We start from the raw sequence: 20,263 nt of genomic DNA, 5'->3' as shown, positions 1-20,263 counted from the left end.
AATAGAAGGGTCGACAATGGCAACAAAATATTTTGTTAAAGAACTTTTTTTTTTCATGAGGACAACCAGCCAAAAATGTGTCTCGGTTCTTGTAACAAATGGAGACACAAAAGACGAAGAAGAAAATGAAAAGGCAAAAACAAGACTGGATAATGGAGAGTCACACAAATGCCTGCAAAGGTTTCTCAGCAAAGATCTTAAGGGGCTCTACATATATATTTACATATACATGTTAATAATTGGAAGAGCTGCAAATGGAAGAAATGGGACAGACTTTGATTCAAAAGGATAAACAAGCGAGTTGACATATCCGTCACTTCTGATGTGAAGTTTTCCCAAAATACAGAATTGAAGCAAAATCCAGTCCTTAGTGGAGGATTTGGAAATGTATCCAATCCCCCAATTATATTTTACGACTCCCAAATATTCCAAAAATTTAACAGTGAACTGTCCAACACGCCGCTTTGGCATCAAGACTGTAGAAGATGCTATTTTACTTTCTGCTCGACTGAATACGGCATAATGGGGGAGTAGGGGTGTGAGGGCTGGTGGGTTTAAGGCAGTGCACGCTGTCTTGACAAAGCCCTGGTGGCCTACTGGGGAGACTGTGGTGGTTCAGAAGGCTGCCACATGAAACTTATTTTCAAAAGCAGTTGCCATGCCCTTAAAGTTGTCTAATGGAAGCCAGATTTGATGGGCAACTTATTGGCATTTGCTATTGTTAAACATTTTACAACAGCAACTACAATAAGCACTGAACTGCAGTGCTTCCCCATCCCTTGTTGAGAGAATAGTTTCACTCTAGTTTAATCCAAAACATAAAAAAGAAAGAAAAATAATCTCAAAGTGAATTTCTCATAAATTCAGGTACTCTACCATAGACTTCTACTGCAATCTTTCCTAATCATTATAAATACCATTCGACTGGATATCTGTTACAGTCAATGATAACCAGAGAGCTAAATCAATAGCCCAATTCAGCAAAAGTAAATTCCCTTTTCAATACTCCAATTACATCCAATAAATAATCTGATCACCCTCCCTATCAAAAACCATCATTGCCAGATCTTATGACTAAGGAATTTCCAAGCAGGGGCCCATCAATCTGACCTGGAGCCCACAAAGGATCCCAAATTGCCCATGTTTCTGTTCCTTTCACGATGGTGACTCACCGAGAAAATCGGTTTGTTCTACCCTGACTCAAATACAGTCAGGTATCTTGTGAACAATGATTTACTGTTCCTTCCATAGTTAATCATAAAACAACTTGCTGACAGGCCACTCTTGACCAGCCTATTACCTTCCTATTAACTTGACTTAGATTACCTTGCTACTTACCCGTGGGTGGTCCCGTTAATACAGCCATTCTTAAAATTCATTGAGCTACCCTTTAATCAGATTTCAAGATAGAGCAAAAGCCCTTTTTAGTGTAGTTTAAGATGTACGTGAGAAAGTAAGGGACCGGGGGGCATGGATGATTAGGTATCATTCAGCAAAGTTCCCCTGGCCTGGCCCCAGGACCACCTAACCTGCGGCACGGAGGCGTATTGCCTTTGAGGGGAGAGTGCTTCCCCCATACTACCGTCCCCTCGGAGACCTTTACAGTGAGCAAAAATAAAGCAAAGCTTCATCAAGCTTGCGTTCACCGGGCCCCTGAAACTATGTGAAACATGCCTACGAACAAAAGGTTATCTCTCAGGCTTAGGGGGCCGGCTCGGTGGATCTCTCTCAACAACTACAGATTGTCCCGTGTTTCTTTTCCCTTAATTGAGAGACTCACATATTGGCAAGAAGCCCCAGGTCCTTTTTAGGTGGACCACCTTTTAGAAGGAAAATCATGTAGTTCATACTATAGAGGTCTTTCATTTTGGGGTCACAGGAAAAATGGGTAAAGTAGGAGGAGGTGTTTTCGGGTTCAGGACATTGGACAGCGCCAGTCCCAAGGTCAAAGTCATATGGCTGATGCTCCAAGTTCCGTTAATTTGTAATTCCACCAAAGGTTAGTAACTAACTTCAGTCATTTCATAGGATATTAGCAAATGTGTGGTCAATCCAAACTGCTCGGCTTCTTGGGTTTAGTACCACAAGGTGAAACATCTCCAAAAAGTCCAACTGCTTTCCATCGCACCCGACAACAACTTGGTTTTCAGCACAGCCATGAAAAAAATGGAGTCGTGCAGCTTCCGTATTTCAAGTCCCAATGATCCACTCAGTCTTATCTGATGTCCAATGTTGGTGAACGGCTTTCAGGGGCTCAAATTTGTGGATGGCAGTTGATCCCCTGTGGATATTAGCGGGCTGTTGAGGGTAGGCCATCGCAGACAGCCAAATCCTTGAGCAGATGAGAGCGGAATAGAGCACTTCCTGCAGGAAGCTCTTGTGATTCAGAAAACCTTCCCTCCTCCAGAAGGATCCTCCGTAGGTATTCCATCAAGGAAACTCAAAAGCTGCTCGATCAATGAAGTGACAAAATGTTTTTTCCTTGAGAACTAATTCAGACGAGTGTGTCCTGGACCTTCTTGGCATAAAGAGATGTGTTCATTTTGTCATATCAACGACCCAGGCATGTGGATTCACGCACGGATGCATTTGTGGCCCCGCTCCACCATCATCGCGTTAATGGAAACTTTGTTAATGTCATTATTTGGACAGCCATTATGTATTGTTGATTTGTGGGTTAGCATTTCTTGGAGGTTAAATACATTTTGGGCTGCAGCCTTTCAAGTTTTCAAGTAGCTATTGCCTTGATATTTTTATGACTGTTACACTTCATTGCAAACATGAGAATTGGTCATGAGAAAGATCATGTTTAAAGTAAAATGATAGCAGCATCACTGTCATGTTACAGCTCAAGGCTGACCTCTGCTGGAAGACCGACACCAGTTCAACAGTCAAATTTCATAATTGTACAAGTTTTGATCAGTTTTAAGGCATTTTAGAGGGAACAATGCATTTTCACATACATTCTTTCATTTTCTGAACCGCTTATCCTTACAAGGGGCATAAAGGGGTGCTAGAGCCTATCCCAGCTAACTACAATAACTTAATTGAAATCACTTTTTCAAGCACAATTATGCAACTATTAATGCTCATTTTTTTGTACGTTATCAAACCCATAAGTGATACCTATTCAATGTAACGTCTTAAACCAATATTAATTCATTTTAAACACCACTTAATATAAGAGAAGCATTTCCACAGAAGGGTAAGTATTAAAAAATAACTATAGTTGTATTATTGTGACATCTTGCTATTTGTTTCGTTATATGTTTTCTCTCATTAGGAAGACATGAGCTTTTACACTTAAAAAAAAACAATTAAATAATTTCATTCTGTTTGTGCCTAAAACGTTCTAGCATGATTGTAAAACACAAAAAGCCTATCGTTTATAAATATTGGTACATTGATTATACCTGGATATTGACATAGGGCCCACAGTCCACTGCAAGAGAAAGACGGTCCCTCCTTGGTGGCGGATGTACGTCGATCAGCACTTTGCGTTTGCGTAATGGTTCCAGACTGGACTCAGTCACATGATGGCAGTGTTTCACCTTCAATGACTGCAGTTTAGGGCAGTACTCCGCAACTGTCCTGTAAATGGCAGGATGCTCTTCAAATCAGGATTTTTTTTCTTTTCAAAAGCCATAAACACATTTGCACAATTACCTGGATTCATCAATCTAAAGCGATTTGATCTCCAAATACCGTCTTTACATAAAATTAGATTGAACCAAGCTAAAATTGGTGATGATTTGACTAAAATGTGACTTGAAACATCTGGGGGGAAAAAAATGAAAAAAATTCATACCTTATGGACACGTCCCTGACCCGCAGGCAGCAAGTGAGGTCCAGATGTTCGAGGCCCCGACAGTTCTTGGCCACATCCTCCACTGACTCATCGGTGATATTTTCATTGACGGCCAAAGACAGAAAGGTTAAGCGTACACACTTCTTGGCCAGGTAGCAGATGGTGGCATCTGTCAGCCGGCAACAGCCGCTGAGGTCGAGCGATCTCAGCTCGCCGCAATGGTCGGCCAGGCTGCGCAGAGATGGGCCGTCCACAAAGTCGCAGCGGGCCACGGCGAGGTGGCGCAGATGCACGCAGGTCAAAGACACGGCTACCAGGGCATGCCGTGTCAGGCCGTTGCAGCCGCTCAAGTCAAGCGTCTGCAGACGCGGGTTCCGGCTGACGACGGGGAGCAAGTCGTTGTCCGTCAGCCAGGAGGAGCAGCTTTCAAGTAACAGCTTGCGGAGAACATTGTTGTCCTTCACTAGCGAGAAAAAGGCCACTTTTGGAACATGGTGTCCAACCTGTGCAAAATTGTGAGATTTAGAGAGGTATTTGGGTCAAAATCTGAGTCCAATTAGGTCAAGAGACCATTTTAATCACGTTCAACCAGTTCCCTTCCATGAGATACAACATCCAGTATTATATATTCAGTTATTTTCTTAAGAATTATTAAAATATTTAGTCATAATAATAAAACATTTCATTGTTCACATACTTTACTCTTGCAAACAAATGGTCAAGAGGCCATTTTACCACATTCAACCAGTTAACTTCCATGACATACTACAACATTCAGCATTTTGTATTCAGTTCTTTTCTGAAGTATTAAAACATTTCACATTCATAATAAAACATTTCATTGTACAGATATTTTAGATGCACATTTGAACTTTAATCTTGGAAACAAAAGCACATGCATAAGTTTGCCCCTGTTATGTGCGCTGCACTTATTGATGGGGGAAAAATACTTTATCATGAATACTTACGAGCTCAAAAGTTGTGCGTTTGGTGAAAAAGAGTCGGATGAGCGCACGGAATCGTTTGCTGACTCTTTGCAAGTCGAAAAGCTGCATCAACGGTAAACGTGGTAAAATATGGGCGACCAATACGTCCTCCCACGGTAAAGCCAATAGGCGACACCTGCTGGAGAAAACGTTATTAACCAGTGCATTATCAGCTTTAAACTTCTCGAAGTTGCCACTGATTTAACCAAAAATCGTCCACAGTTGCATGGAAGTGAAACAAGAAGGGGAAAAATATCAATCGAAATCGGTATTCATCGTTTTAAACACATCGGATGCTTTTCCGATGAGGCAATAATAATCGAACATAACTCAATACACGTGCGCTCATATACGGAAAAATATAGATTTAGTGACCTTTGATTGTCAAGTTGGCATGCAAAAAAGTCGTAGGAATCAATATATTTAATCATATCTTACGTCGGCGTTGGTGCGTCGTCATCCATGTTGAACTAAATTACTTTTAATCCAGCGTCTGTTTCCCGTAATTGAATTTGCACCGGCTGAAATGACTTGATGGCATTTGTTGTGTCCGTCATTCTTTTTCTTCTTCGCCTAATCGTTATTGTGGCTGTTTCGCTGCCACCTACTGTTTAAGAAATAAACTTATATTTCAATTCTGAGTGTTGAATATGTATTCAAATATCGATGCACGCTACAGTATTATGTAAATAGATGGTGCGCTTTATTACTTTGTGTTATCTAAATTCGCAATCTTTGAAAAAAACACATTGCAAAAGAGAGCACTAAGAAACTGCATACGAGAATTATAGAGAACATATACATTTATAGAAAAAGGAGGCTCACTATAGTACAGTCAGAAATACTATACTTATAAAGCACTTCAAATTTCCCAAATGAGAAAGGAAATCCTGTAAGATCGTTATGATGTTGCAAAGTACACATACTTTTTTATAGTACTAGTACGTACGTGTTTTAGTACCATGTTTTTCCTGGTGTCAGTTTATAGTCACAATAAAATCGTATAGGTATGTTAATTATATGTTTGTAGGGGGGGGCGTGCCTCAGTTGAAGTAAACGATTTAACGATGGTAAAAACTATAGAATCTGACTGACTATATTGTAGGCATTTGCTGATGAGAATGATTTTAGGGAATCTTGAGCACTGTGCTTTAACGTTCCTAACTTCTATTTACGTGTTGTTGTTGTTGTTTTTTGCGGAAGTGCTTTGACTTCGAAAGGGTGTGACGGAAGTGACTTCTATCTCGTACGTCAGCCTTGACTGGTTCCTTCAGCGCCTTCAATAGAAACAGTAGCGTACATTGACGTCACCGTCGGCGCCATACTGGATGTGGGCAATAGTGAGATGCTAATGGCTGTTTCCTCTGCTGTTTTGGTGGTGTAGCGACTCTTCACGATCCAAACCTCATCTTATCAGGTTGGCTTATTGAAAAAAAATACAAATACATTACAAGATATGGCTCAGTAAGAACGTGGGAGAATGTAGCTCACGGGCCTTAGTATGACACATCCAAGATGGTGTCCTTACTGACGTTTGGCAGCAACATGCCAATCCATTGAATGAGGCGTTTCTTTCTGTTTGCCACCGCCTTCCTCCAGTGTGCGGCTTGCTGCCGTGGTGGTGGATCTTCTCTAAGCCTGCCGTCATTGGGATGCGGTTGCTGCCTCATCGGTAAGGGCCTTTTTAGTCGTGCTTTAAGCCACTCTTGTTTTCAAAATGTCCACTTGATAACCCCATGTTTGTTGAGTTGTTTTTCTTTTCGATCCCGCATTTGGCCGACGTTTATGATGACTTTCAGCGTTGACCTCGCAAGCGAAAATAGCAGCGCTGTGTTATAATTAGAGTGTGCAGAAATGCGCAGGACATTCTTTCGGGTGTATGTTTCATATTTATGAATGAGTGCAATGCTATGAATCAAAATTAGGGGCAATATCAAAATTACAGTAGGTTATAGGGGTCCTGTGTTAACATTTTGGGTGATGTCACCCTTAGGCAATGTATTAATCCGTTATAACATTAAGACTTTTTTTTGCAATTTGAAAGAATAATCGTTTGGAAAACATTTTTAGTTGTCTTTAATAATAATAAATAGAAAGATTTAAAAATAGTTTGATGTGAGTTTAAAAAAACTATACTGTTTGCAGATTTCAACCATTGGCAAATAAGTCACTTTTTCAGATTTGAAAGATTTAAACATCACAAAAGACAAATGTTCATGAGGCATCTGCTTACCAGATACTTGAACACAATTCAAGGGTGCAAACCTTGAAGTAAACGTTTCTGAGGTGAGAATGCATTCCTAAATTAGATCATATCTCATATAGGCACTGCACATGAAGAATCTGGTTTCGTTGTAACACTTCTCAAAGAGTTGCGGTGCTGTGTTCGTGTGTCATTTGTTGAAAACCCAGAGTTAGGCCAAAGCCATTGTGTGTCCTTGGTCAAAACTTGCTTTGTTGTCATCTTGTGGCTTTTTGGAGTTGAGCTTTTTGTAATGTAACCTATGACTACATCGTTTCTTCACCTTATCTGCAAAAAACAGGTCTCAACACGGTTGCGACAAGCCCGCTCGCATACGTAAGAACATGTGCAATATCTGTTGTGTAATGTTGACAGAAGAAAGAAGCCATTCAGCATTCATAAAGTTCAGTTATGATATGCTTCCATCTCCTGTAGTCTTCCGAATTGAATGTCAGACTTTGGACCAAAGATTCATTTGGCATATTTCAAAGACAATCCCATTGGTCAATGTGATCTGAATTGGATTGGCTCAACAGAATTCTGAGTGGCTCGACCGTAACGATGTAATGGAACTGAAACGCGATCATTCACTGTCGCCAGAACAGGACCCAAAATGACCGCAGCTCCTCCTCACGAACCGCGTTTCCTGGTCTTGTTTGACTTTGACGAGACCCTGGTGAACGAGAACAGCGACGACGCCGTGTTGCGAGCTCTGCCGGGGCAGCGGCTCCCCGATTGGCTGAAGAACAGCTACCGCGAGGGCCACTACAACGAGCACATGCAGCAGATCCTCACCTACATGGCCGAGCAGGGCGTATCTCGCAACGCCGTGCGTTCGGCCGTGGAGGGCATCCCGGCCACGCCCGGCACCTTGGCGCTGCTTCACTTCCTCCAGAACCGTCAGCCCGACTTTGAGCTGGTGGTGATCTCGGACGCCAACATGTTCTTCATCGACACCTGGCTGAAGCGCGCGGGGGTGCGCCAACTCTTCCGGAAGATCTTCACCAACCCGGCCAGTTTTGACGACGGCGACGACCGCCTGGTGCTCCTCCCGTTCCACGCCCACTCGTGTCCGCGGTGCCCGGACAACATGTGCAAGCAGGTGATTCTGAGGGAATATCTGGCCCAGAGGCAACGAGAACGCGACGCGCCTTTCCAGCGGGTGTTTTACGTCGGGGACGGGGCCAACGACGTGTGCCCCTCGCTGGCCCTGGGGCCCCAGGACACGGTCTTTCCCAGGAAGGACTTCCCCATGCACAGGCTCCTCAAGTCCGAGGGGGCCAGCTTCAAGGCCAACGTCGTTCCCTGGAGCAGCGGCGAAGACGTCATGGGCTATCTTAAGAAAATCATAGAGGAAAGATGATGAGACGGAAACGACAACAGTAACTAAAAGGTGCTCTAATCCCGTAGTGTAGAATATACGATTACATAAATATTCTAAATATCTGCATTTGTGTGAAAGGAAAAAGTACTCTTACCAGCATTCTCAAACTGCCATCTGAATTTGAACATGTTCACCATTAAAATCAAACTTTTATCCAAAAGAGAAAAAAAATAATGAATTGAAAAAGGTTTCATACCTGAATTTGGAGCTTCTTTGGAATTTTTACCATCTGAGTTTGAATTTGCTGAGAGCAAAAGGTCATAAAGTTAAACTAACATTTTTTGTGTATTTTTAATAACAGAGTGGTCAAAACAATAATCTGATTTAACCAACTTTAAACGGGCTATAGTCACATGCACTATGGGTAATCAAGCAATCAATTGATTTGACTTCATCAATGTGGCATGATTAATGATCCCTTGAAACCATTCACTTGTCTTTGTTGTTCTCTCAGGGTTGTTGTAACCCATTTTGTGTTAAGTCACTCACTACTGGCAATATTGTATGAAAGTTAAGTTCAGGTAAAATGGATGGAAGAGGAGACGTGGCGCTACCTAATCTACGTACTTGTGGATGATAGGGCTACGGTAATCAACACCACTGTATAAAGTGTCTCTCTGCAGTGTTCGAATTGAAGCAAAACACATTAGTTTCCAGAACAGTTGTTTATTCTTGAAAAGTGTGCATATTTACTTTTGAAACAATAACTGCAGTATTACTTCAAGATGAGTATTTTTTTTCCACAACGCACTTTCAACAAACACATCTGAGTGTTAACCAAAGTCCATATTTGTTGTAAATGCAGAATAATGTATGAGTAGAATGATGTTTAGAAAAAGAGGATAACCAGCATATTTGTTTTAAGATTAATTCAATATCCTAAGGAAAAATGCTGCAATTATACCTTTAAAAAAAGGTTGTTGCTCCATAGGAAGATGTTTTAAGGGTAAGTCTTCAAAATGGCTTTCATTCACACCAGTCTTGTTTTAACGTGTTTGAGTTGAAATATGTGCAATAATTATACACCGCAGACGCAATACGATGTTCCGTAGGTATGGATAGGATGCTTAAGGGAAAAAATATATTCTTTCACAAATTTAGTTTTGATTCAGCAGTGTGCCTGCTCAACCTTGAACCTGACCTGCTGTATTTATATATATAATATAAAAATGTATGTAATACAACATTGTAAAGGGAATATAAAGCCATCAAGTCATCTCTTGAGTGTTTTTTCCCTGTCACATCATTTTTTTAAATTTCATTTAAAGATAACAAATGCAGTTTCAACGAATATTAAAATATTCTTGTTAAAGTTAACATCAATTCATTAAAGATACATTGGCTGGTTCGCTTAATAATTAACTACAAACCTATCAGATAACATTAAATAAACACAAATTCAGTATCAACTCACTTGGCCACAAGGTGACGCCAAACGGTCAAAAAAAATCCATGTTGAAATTTTAGCAATAATAATTAATAAATATTTAAATTTGAGTTATTTTTAGCATAAAATGTTTAAATAGTAACCCCACTCCCAATACATAAATAAAAGTGTTAAATGTGCAAATATATGATAAATTGATAAATGAACTTTATCAATTAAAAATGATGTTATTACAATTAGTATCTTAGAAGAGGGACCATTATGCTTGCAACAGTTATTTAATCAGAGCATGATCCCAAAAACCGTCCAGTTGCTACAGCCACTTATAGCAAAACGATTTTATTTTGAAAATCTAACATCACAGAAGCGGAAACACGCAAGCCAGGGAGTCTGTTTTGACATTTTTAGGTGCCACCATCCTCTCGTGGAGCTTCAGTGCGTGCGGACCGCCAAACCTGCGTCATCTCTGCTACTTAGAAACTGTTCAAGTTTGATTTTGGGGGAGATCAGAACGTTGCTACGCATTAAGTGGCCTTTGTTGTTGTTTTTCTAGCGTTGGGTGGAAGTAGGAAGGCTTAAATGACAAAAGACGCGCAGTGACATCCCCCCAGTACACGCGATGGAGGGCAAAGGACCACTCCGGTGTAAGATCGTGGTGGTCGGAGACACGCAGTGTGGAAAAACAGCTCTCCTTCACGTTTTTGCCAAAGACTCGTACCCGGAGGTAATTATAACGATACATTCCATTACATTATTATTATTTCCTCCCTCTCCAGGCGACCTAAAGTAACATTTTAGTCATTAGTCGTCGTAAATTCTATTTCTATAAATATTCAGGAAAAAAATGAACTGTCATAATATCTATACATTTTTCTTTATGTCGAACTAAAGCGACTTACATTGCATTTTAATTTGGTAATGCGTTTAGAGTCAGTGCGCTTTTACGCATGACGCACGACTGAAACAGGGTTCATTTAGTTCATTTATGCACGAGCGTTCAAAGCTTTCATAATGTCCATAATTCGCGAAAAAAACTGTATTTTCTCCGATATACATCAAATTACTAACAAATTAGTCTTAAATATCAAAGGTATTTTCAAACCAAAGTTACCTCAAGTTAATTCCATCAATTTATTATTTCTCATTGACATATAATTGTGTTTTAATTTTTTGAATTATTTTTCTTAATTTGAATTGATTTATATTTTATACAAAAGGCACATGTTGGTATTGAATAATGTTTTGGTGCTATTAATAGCGACAATTGCATTTTGAGTGGGAGGGCAAATTTCCCTTCAAAAAGGCTGAATGGCTATGTGACATCTAATTTTACCTCCATATTCAGAATTATGTACCGACGGTGTTTGAGAACTACACGGCCAGCTTTGAAATCGACAAGCAGCGCATTGAGCTCAACATGTGGGACACGTCAGGTAAGCCTTTTTGTCAACCTGAGCGTGAGATAAATTTTGTGCGTGCATGCGAGAGAAACTTTGGCGTGGAAACTAGAGCCACTACAATCGATTAATCGACAAATCGGCTTATGTATAAACATGTTATTTACCCTTACATGATTCTGGATGTTGCATGGCTCTAAATGTGTATTGGTAACAAAAAGTGCACGCTGAAAAAAGTTGAAATGTTGAAATCTAAGTATTATGTAACTATATAGATTTTCCTATGCAAAAAAACGCTTTATACTTATGTCTTATTTTGATTTATTATTAAGATAATCATTAGGTATGATCGTGGAGTTCAGAAATCTTAGAGAGAGAAAAATAGCTATACTTTTCCTATTTGTTTTATTTTTGCTATTATTTGGAAATTATAATAAAAACAAAAATATTTAGCTATAAATATAGTGGATTTTTTGCAATTTCTGGATCAACAATGTCTCAACAAATTATGATCTTAATTGTGGTGGTCTTGGTGGAGGTATACAGGGAGGGAGGGACTTTTGAGTGGGGGTGGCAGTGTATACTGGTCGGAAAAAAATGGGAATGGGAGACAGTGAATCAGTTTAACTTTGTTTATGTGACTCTTGTTTTCCACAACTATGTACTTTTACTTTTAACACTGTGTCCTTTGTAAAGCTAAACCTATTGTTGTCAAACCATTCCCTTTGACTGACTGACGTAACACACAAACGGTTCGGGGAAAAAAAAACTGGTTTCCACACAATGACAGTACAGCGTGAGCTACATTTTTGCGTGCGTGTCCAGCCAGACCAGATCGACGGGATTTGACATCAATGCTTTGGAAGCAGACATACGTGATGCAAACATTACATAATAGCACTGTCCATTTTGTTTTGTTTTTTGCTTTTTTTGGAACATTGGCCTTTAAAGTATGAGCATGCCAATTCGGTATTTTTCAACAACAGGGGTGTGCAAACCTTATATGCACGTTCTAGAAAAAAAAAGCACTTCTGCTACAACACTTATGAAAGTTAGTGGGTTTCATCCCATCATCCATCAGCGGGATCATCCCAACTACACATCCATCATTCATGAGAGGCTCCGATGACCTCCGATTGCTTCCTTGAAAGCCTCGTTCCAGATCTGCTGTGTGAGCAGCATGGGGAAATGAGCCTTTTATTTACTTTTTACAGTACTTCCACGCTGTTTGCGACAAGCTGAGAGGTTTAAAGCCAGTGAAAATAGCGACTAGACTCTGGGATACGGTGTCAAAGTAAAGCACTGTGCTCTTAAGTGCTCCGGTCGAGAAGGTTCTGATACACGGTTCCATTAGGACGGCGAGGTCACATTGGAAATCAATGAACTCGGTGCAACTAAAGTCAGTTGAGATATTCAACGCCATTGTCGGCGATAGATGTCCAATTCTGACTTCAAAACTCGAATGTGATTTGGTCCCTTTTTGTGAATAACCTTGGACTAGGTACATTTAAAAAGTTCTCACGTTAACACCATCTGTGGACCGTAAGAAAGTCAACGACAGCATAGACACTCGCAACAGGAAAGGAGAGCATAAATGTCAAGGGGAGAAGCCCAGATGTCAGTTCTGTATCGTTCCTCATTAATTTTGGGGAGTCTTGCAGGGTGGCTGCTGATTTTTGGAAAAAAACCTGCTACTGGTTTTCCTTCAAACGCAGCTGATTGAATGAATCACTGCAATGGAACATGGGATGCTTGTCAGGAACGGAATAATCCGGACAGCTAACCAACAAAATTGAAGAAATGTTTCATCTATGAACGTGTTTCCAGAGCAAAAAGTATTTTAGTATTATTTTCACCAAAAGCCTTTAACAGCCAATTACTACTAACCATTGGGTTAAGGGAGAAACCAACTTGTTTGTTATCGTCTGTTTACAGCGACATTAAACAACATTGTGCGTCTGACTAGCATTGAAAGTGTTAAATAGCAATTCTAAAGCTCATTCATGAAAACACTACAATCTGGACAATGGAAAAAAAATCCCTGAAACCACAAAAAAGTCATGAAACAAACAAGACGGCCGGAAACAAATCAAGGGACTTTGGACGTTTTAAGGCGAGACCGAACGTCATCTCCGCAGGACGTCTCGTATTGTTTACGAGCGCCGAGCAATTAGCCGCACTCCGTTTTTGTTTGTGCGTGAGTGAATAATCATATCAATGCGCAACTTCAAGCGCTAGAAAATGGATTACAAAACACAGCGGGAATGTGTAAGAAAGATGGGCCTTCAAAAAAGGACAAACACACTTTCAATATTAATGAGCATTACTGCACTGTGATGGAAGATGTCATCAGGGAGGATTAAAAGTGTATATGTGTGTCTGTGTGTCTGTGTGTGTGCGCTAGTGAATTATGCAGAGCATCACCAAAGACAAAAAGATAAACCAGACAGCCCGATTGTCTCTTATCAGTAATTTTAAAGCGTTCAGCGTCACTGACGAAAAAAATGGTGTATTTGGTGAGCGAGAGTGAGAAGATGTCGATAAGAGCGTGGAGAATTGCTAACAAGGTTTTGAATAAATGCCGAGTGTAAATATGCCTCCGGTTGTTTTTGTTTTTTGGCGTTTAAGAAGAAGTGTCTCAAGGCTCGTTAAAAGGTCGCTTCGAAATTCTGCCTCATTAAAACTTTCTTTTACTTAGCTTAACTCTTAAGTTCGCCATTACGCAATTGATGGAAAAAGATGGAAAAACGTGTGGGAAATATTTGGCAAACCGTGTGATGGCCGGATCAAAGTCGATTGCATGTTTTCAAGTGTGGAAAACTGCAGGTTTAAAATTCATAATAACAAATAATTGTTCCAAATTGGAACATTTTTCAACCTCTGATCTACAGTCACTAACGATGGAAGAAATCAAATATGCTGTGAAAAAGTATTTTCTTTAAGCATTACACTGTCAGTTCACTCAAAGGCTAAGAAAATGGCCGTTTTACATAAGTGCTCTTTAATTGTGTAACACTGGAGGAAGCTTCTAACAACAAAGTAGCTTATTTATTCATAAGTAATCTCCCAGCTGTGGTCTAATGTCCACCGACGTAGGAGAAAGGGTTAGGCGAATGACGGTGGAGGCTATTTAAGATTTTTGGGGGGGATGAAGACAGATGGGCCGAGGCTCGTTATGTCCTCGGGGGGCATCGTACTACAAGTACTACCACTACAAAGACCTGGTGAGTAGATCCAAAAAGACTTTCCGATCAATACCCATTAGTAAAGAACATTGATTCGTACAAAAGAAAAAAAACGGAAATACTTTGAGACTTCAGTTGTGTGTCTCCATTTCCACAATTATCAGTCAGTTATACTTCAATTTTTCTGATCCGCTTTGACGGGCAGAACGGTCTTCAGCTTTGACAGATTGAAAACGATAATGGTTTGATCACAGCTGTTGCTTGTCAGGGGTGTGCGCTTGTGAAATAATGTTTTTCGGTGTTGAGCGCATCTTGCGAATAATGTGCGTGCTGGAGGATGGCGAAATTTCTATGCATGGCAATATGGAATGTGATTAGAATGCCGTGTCAAAGTGCTGATGCCGAGTGTTTAGGTCACAAAGGCACAACATGTTGTGGATGAGGAGGCGAGTGCCGCTGGAATGTTGTTACAATGCCCCCGTTTCATGGCAGGCCTCCTGGGAGAATGAAATAGCGTTGTCAACTAGCGGGCGACGAGCCGTTCGTGTTACGATGCTCTGTTGGGTAATGAATGGACCCCCAAAGTGTTGGTCGCTTACCCTAATGTGATAATTTTCCTTTTTTTGCCATCTGCAGGTTCATCTTACTACGACAACGTACGGCCTTTAGCTTATCCGGACTCGGATGCCGTCCTCATCTGCTTTGACATCAGTCGTCCAGAGACGTTAGACAGTGTGGTGAAAAAGGTCAGTTTTCCTTTGAAACTTTAGGTGAAACGATTTAAATAATCCTGAATGGAACAATTACAAATCCGTTTAGTTTTCTCTCCCTAGAGCACAGGTGTCAAAGTGGCGGCCCGTGGGCCAAATCTGGCCCGCCGCATCATTTTGTGTGGCCCGAGAAAGTAAATGATGAGTGCCAACTTTCTGTTTTATGATGACATTCAAATGAAGATTGTAGATTATTTCCTGTGTTTCTTCATTTTTAATCAATGATTGCAATTTTTTTTACTAATTTGAATGTCCAAAAATGATCTATCGATTGGCACGATTGAGAAAGTGTGAATTTATGAATCGATTAATTTTGGCAGCCTAGTTGGAAGACATAACGGCCCTCCAGATGTAATTGAAACTACCACATGGCCCACGACAAAAAATGAGTTTGACACCCCTGCCCTAGAGTTACAAAATTAGCTTTTTAATATTAACTGATTCAATTTTACAATTGTGTCCTCTATTGTCTCCAAACTTAACTATCAGTATTTTGAGTATATTATTCCTTACGTTTCATTGTGGGTAAATATAATTCTCTAAATATCACATTAATACTGTGTAACCTCATTTTGGGTTTATTCGCTGTGTTAATTACTGAAGAAATTTCATGACTATTGATTATTCAGAAGTTTGATGAAAATATAAACAAGCAGGTACTTTTTGAACGTCGAATAATATTAAAAGCCGATGACAATCACTCATCAGAATGAGCAAAAAAAAGACAAAACATCACTTAAATTATTTAGAATCTTGGCGAAAGCAATGACTCGCTGCGGGAAAGGCTAAAAATAGAAGAATCTTACATACAGTATGTGTCATATAGCATGAATTCATTAACTAGCGCCGGGAGCGTTGCCAAGTGCCACAATTCGCTCGTTTCCTAAAGGGCCTCAGGCGGCGAGGGTCCTTGTGTGGGCATTCGTAAAGTGTGTCACATAGACAATCCGTTTGAACTGGGAGGGGTGACAGTGAATTATGATGCGTCCGTGTCATGGCCAAAGATATCAAATCCATTTGAACTGGGAGGGACTGGCAGTGAATGATCACTGCCAATAAAAATCTATTGAAAATTTGAATACTTGACAACTAATCAACATGATTAAATTAACTATTTAATAATTTAAAGATATTGATGGTCTTCAAATTGTCTACCTCTTCTTTTTGAGCCTTTTAATGGTGAACATTATTTTTTTTGAAACATTTTGAATGTGTTTAAACATTTAAAATAAGAAGAAAAGCTAACTAAAGAAAGGCAGACAAATGAACAAAACTTGTGGGAAAAAAGTAAATGGTTGGAGATTTTCGTAGTTTTTGAGGAAAACAGACAATTAAATCAAATTAAGATATATACAGACATCAGATTCTTCTTCGGAAATGAATGGTATAATAAAGTATGATAATTTGTGACTAACTTGCTGTATCTTACTGCATTGTTCCATTGCATATCTCCAACTAAAATATAAAGCAAAGAGTCATATAACCGTAAATAACATGATTTATATGTCAACAGACTCATCTAAAAAAAGAAAATTGCTGATTAGTCGACTAGCAAAGTAATCATTTGTGGCATTCCTACCACATTCAAGCAATGAAAAAAATGGCCTTGAAATCCATGATATAGCATCTCTATTCATACTTAACTAAGGAAGGCCTTTTTGTTCATAGTTTGACGGGCCACACTCGCAGCTGTAGCAGGGGTGTGCACACCATGCACAAAACCTTCACTAGTTTGCATTATTAGAGGCAAACAATACACCGCTTTATTCCAGCGGATCCTTTTGTGACTCAACTAAATTGCTCCCATTCACCGGTTGCTCGGTGAGCGCCGACGGATTGTCGAGATGGAGCAACAGAACGGGTGAAGTACTTGTGAGTGCTGGGATAGAAAAGACGTTCAACAGGGGGAAAAATAAAAATGTGGAACTGAAATGTTGCAATCTACGCTCGCCAAGTTACTGTTTGGTAAACACTGCTCTTTCTACAGTGGCAAGGAGAGACGCAAGAGTTCTGTCCCAAAGCCAAAGTGGTACTAGTGGGCTGCAAGTTGGATTTGAGGACTGATGTCAACGTCATGCGGGAGCTTTCCAAGCACAAACTTATTCCAGTCACCCACGAACAGGTAAAGAGGGCCTCCATTTGAAAATGTTCCGTCAACTTCAACGAACGCCGTTGATTACTCTGCGTCCCGCCGCAAGTAAACAAACTCCTGAAAAATAAATCTGAAACTTTCGCGGTGGATTTGCTTCAACAAATAGAAGAACTCGCAGAGCTGAACTAAGCGGGAAGACAAACACAAGATGCACACCAGTTCAATTGTTTTGTTTGTGTCTTGGAGGAAGGAGCATTGCCGTGCATGAATTTTAATAGCCCATTTTCATGTAAATATGAATTCCCTATCCAGTGAAGCCAACAGGTTTTTTTTTCCAATTCTCCATTAAGGCAAAAGGTAACAAGGATCCTGGCAGTAATTGCTGTATTTGGCTTTTTTCAGGGGACATCAAACGACTTCAGTTGGAATTTGGATAAACGCACGCTTCTTTTAACCTTTTTCATTCGACTTTCGGCAAGCTAACTCGGAGAGACGGCTTACCGTCGCCTGTATGAAAGGCAGCCGAGGCATATCTAAGCGAGCAAAAAGAGAAAAGGAGGACATTGTGTTTGAAAAGCTATTGTGCCAGAAAGCATTTAATCCTATCCACAAAGACAAAAGGCAGGCTACAACAGTGGCCGCACACAATTTATGTTAGAAATGGAATCATACTCCACCGCGGTGGCACTGAATGATTTCCACATTACCCTAACAAACCAAAGTCCTCGACTTAAGATTCTTTAGTCCTTTAACTTTCCTCAAAATCTTTAAGTCTACTTGATTATTCCTGAAGTAGATGCCAAACATTCCACCGTCATTGATTAAAAATACCATGGTCGTTGACCCAAGTCTTTACTCAAAACATTTGATCAAATTATTCTTGACTTAGATCTTTATCAGAAACATGTCTGTTTAGACTAAATAAGATATATATATATTTTTTATACAAAATATGTTACATTTCGATTTAGGTTTGACTGACTCCTCCCACATTCCAAAGACATGCATGGTAGGCTGATTGGACACTCTAAATTGCCCCTAGGTATGACTGTTAGCGTGAATGGTTGTTGTTTTTTCTCCTTGTTCCCTGTGATTGGCTGGCCACCAATCCAGAGTATCCCCCGCCTCTGGCCTGAAGTCAGCTGGGATAGGCTCCAGCACCCCCCGCCACCCTAGTGAGGATAAAGCGGTTCAGAAAATGAGATGAGATTTGACTGACTAGACTTTTTTTCCTAAGTATGAGCGATTTTAAGATCAAGAATGAATTAGATTGAGATAGTGTAGATCACATGTGTCAAAGTGGCGACCCGGGGGCCAAATCTGGCCCACCACATCATTTTATGTGGCCCGGGAAAGTAAATCATGAGTGCCGACTTTCTGTTTTAGGATCAAATTAAAATGAAGAGCATAGATGTATATTACATTTCCTGATTTTTCCCCTTTTAAATCAATAATTATCATTTTTTAATCAGTTTTTTCTGTGTTTTTAGTTCAAAAATCATTTTGTAAAATCTAAAAATATAGGGAAAAAAAGCTACAATAAATATTGTTTTAGATCTATACAAAACTGAATATTCAGGGCTTTTAATCCAGTTCTTTTAATCCATTTATAAAAAGTCTATCTAAGTTTATCTAAAATGATCCGGCCCACATGAAATCGAGTTGACGTTAACGCAGCCCGCGAACCAACCAGAGTCTGAAACCCTGGTGTAGATAGTACAAAAAATTATAGTTTTAAAACTTAAAGACAATATGCAAAGGTGGCTATTCTTGAGTACAGAAACTTGAGTGGTTTCCACAACTTGGTCTCAACTTGAACTCTACACCCATGAGTTGTTCCTACTGTTCTCGTTATAGAACTTTGGACGAGATTCTTTGAATCGGAGTAAGAAATACGGCCTCCTGAATACAAACAGGTTTATTGTTGGGTTATCTTCAGACTGGCTGACCATGACTTGGGATGAAAATGAACGTCGGGTTTCTTCTGTACGCCAATGTAAACTGACCCTTGAAATGAAACTCCAAGCGATTCGTTTTCCATTTTCAAAGCGTAGATAGAGATGAAAAAGGTGACCGAGACTGTGTGAAAAAGGCCAACAGAGGAGAAATTCAGTTTCAGATGTGACGAATGATCACAAGCGGAATGAGTCATGCTGCTGCTGAATTGAGGCAGCCAAAGGACAAAAACTGAGCCAAGTAGAAATACTGTACTGATTTAACTACTCAAGAAAGTAGAAGTGCATCGTTTAAATATGAAAAGAGCTCCTAAAACCCAAGAAATGTCACGCGCTTGGCACGTTAACATCCTTTGCCTCATTGTCTTGCCGTTTCATTCTTCCTCAGTTTTTTCTATCAGGGTGATTTATTTGAGGCTCACCTTGAAACAAAAACCTGTTTGTCCCCGTAGGGTACTCATCTGGCGAGACAGATCGGCGCCGCGGCGTACGCCGAGTGCACCTCCAAGTACTCGGAAAACACCGTCCGCGATGTGTTCCACGTTACCACGCTGGCGTCAGTAACGTGCGGCACCCGACCTGCGCTTAAGCGCGCCGCCTCTCGACGGGGGCTCAAGCGGGTCTCGCAGCAGCCGCCTCGGACTGATATTCACGAGCGCCCGCCCGCCATCAGGAAAGCACGCGCCAAGAGCTGCACGCTCATGTGAGCTGTATGCAAACTTAATTTATTGTGTCTCGAGTCTTTGCACTGCTTAAAAAAGGACAATTTGAGCTAAACCATCAAGTGTAGGATTTTCAACTTTTCATTCTTATTTTGGCTCAATCCAAAACATAGCACAAAACGGGCAAACACGCCATCAAACCAGATACACAAAGAGTCAACTATCAATTTCATGAAACCACAAGTGCTTTGATTATTAACATGGGTGACCACATATTAATGTTGCTGTATTTATACTGTCGTAACACTGGGGGAAGTGACTCATATAGGGGGGAGATAACTGTCATATTATTAATTGTGGCCAATAAATAAAAAACTTACAATGGGTGATTGTCA

At 40.3% G+C, this 20,263-nt stretch overlaps 3 protein-coding genes across 6 annotated transcripts in view; 2 read left to right on the top strand and 1 right to left on the bottom strand.

The window, feature by feature from the left end:
* fbxl15 (F-box and leucine-rich repeat protein 15) overlaps nucleotides 1-5,387 on the bottom strand; it is a 76,590-nt gene extending 71,203 nt beyond the window's left edge. For 2 of the 3 annotated variants that reach the window (XR_013306200.1, XM_077626314.1), the window contains exons 1-4: nucleotides 5,170-5,237; nucleotides 4,777-4,930; nucleotides 3,809-4,311; nucleotides 3,414-3,591 (exon numbers count right to left, since the gene is read on the bottom strand). Coding sequence is in view for 2 of the 3 variants with exons in the window: in XM_077626314.1 (XP_077482440.1) it covers nucleotides 3,414-3,591; nucleotides 3,809-4,311; nucleotides 4,777-4,930; nucleotides 5,170-5,225 (891 nt within the window). In the remaining variant the exon portion in view is untranslated. Of the gene's footprint in view, nucleotides 1-3,413; nucleotides 3,592-3,808; nucleotides 4,312-4,776; nucleotides 4,931-5,169 lie in introns of all 3 variants that reach the window. The other variant, XM_077626315.1, reaches the window with a different exon arrangement.
* Nucleotides 5,388-6,071: 684 nt separating this feature from the next.
* On the top strand, nucleotides 6,072-9,636 carry LOC144093247 (putative phosphatase phospho1). Of its 2 annotated transcripts, none has more exons than XM_077626597.1 (3): nucleotides 6,072-6,211; nucleotides 6,394-6,466; nucleotides 7,637-9,636. In XM_077626597.1, the coding sequence occupies exons 2-3, from the start codon at nucleotides 6,447-6,449 to the stop codon at nucleotides 8,397-8,399; spliced, it is 783 nt and encodes a 260-aa protein (XP_077482723.1). In that variant the 5' UTR covers nucleotides 6,072-6,211; nucleotides 6,394-6,446; the 3' UTR covers nucleotides 8,400-9,636. The 2 variants fall into 2 exon arrangements, with proteins under 2 accessions (XP_077482723.1, XP_077482724.1); XM_077626598.1 differs by having other exon boundaries at nucleotides 6,194-6,211; nucleotides 7,642-9,636.
* A 585-nt stretch (nucleotides 9,637-10,221) lies between these two features.
* LOC144093035 (rho-related GTP-binding protein RhoN-like) lies at nucleotides 10,222-20,263 on the top strand. Its single transcript, XM_077626292.1, has 5 exons — nucleotides 10,222-10,531; nucleotides 11,153-11,240; nucleotides 15,026-15,135; nucleotides 17,147-17,281; nucleotides 19,659-20,263. Exons 1-5 carry the CDS (start codon nucleotides 10,427-10,429, stop codon nucleotides 19,911-19,913), a joined length of 693 nt encoding a protein of 230 aa, XP_077482418.1. The 5' UTR covers nucleotides 10,222-10,426; the 3' UTR covers nucleotides 19,914-20,263.

The sequence above is a fragment of the Stigmatopora argus genome, chromosome 18 (genome assembly GCF_051989625.1).
Source record: "Stigmatopora argus isolate UIUO_Sarg chromosome 18, RoL_Sarg_1.0, whole genome shotgun sequence".
Taxonomy (NCBI): Eukaryota; Metazoa; Chordata; class Actinopteri; order Syngnathiformes; family Syngnathidae; genus Stigmatopora; species Stigmatopora argus.
This window is presented reverse-complemented; position numbering and strand designations above follow the sequence as displayed.

What these genes read in the sequence shown, in the direction of transcription:
- LOC144093247 (XM_077626597.1), top strand. Translation starts at nt 6,447, where the DNA reads ATGCGGTTGCTGCCTCATCG. An exon ending in ATGCGGTTGCTGCCTCATCG is followed by an intron (nt 6,467 to 7,636) that starts GTAAGGGCCTTT and finishes CACTGTCGCCAG; the next exon opens with AACAGGACCCAAAATGACCG.
- LOC144093035 (XM_077626292.1), top strand. Translation starts at nt 10,427, where the DNA reads ATGGAGGGCAAAGGACCACTCCGGTGTAAGATCGTGGTGGTCGGAGAC. An exon ending in CCAAAGACTCGTACCCGGAG is followed by an intron (nt 10,532 to 11,152) that starts GTAATTATAACG and finishes CTCCATATTCAG; the next exon opens with AATTATGTACCGACGGTGTT. An exon ending in TAGACAGTGTGGTGAAAAAG is followed by an intron (nt 15,136 to 17,146) that starts GTCAGTTTTCCT and finishes CTCTTTCTACAG; the next exon opens with TGGCAAGGAGAGACGCAAGA.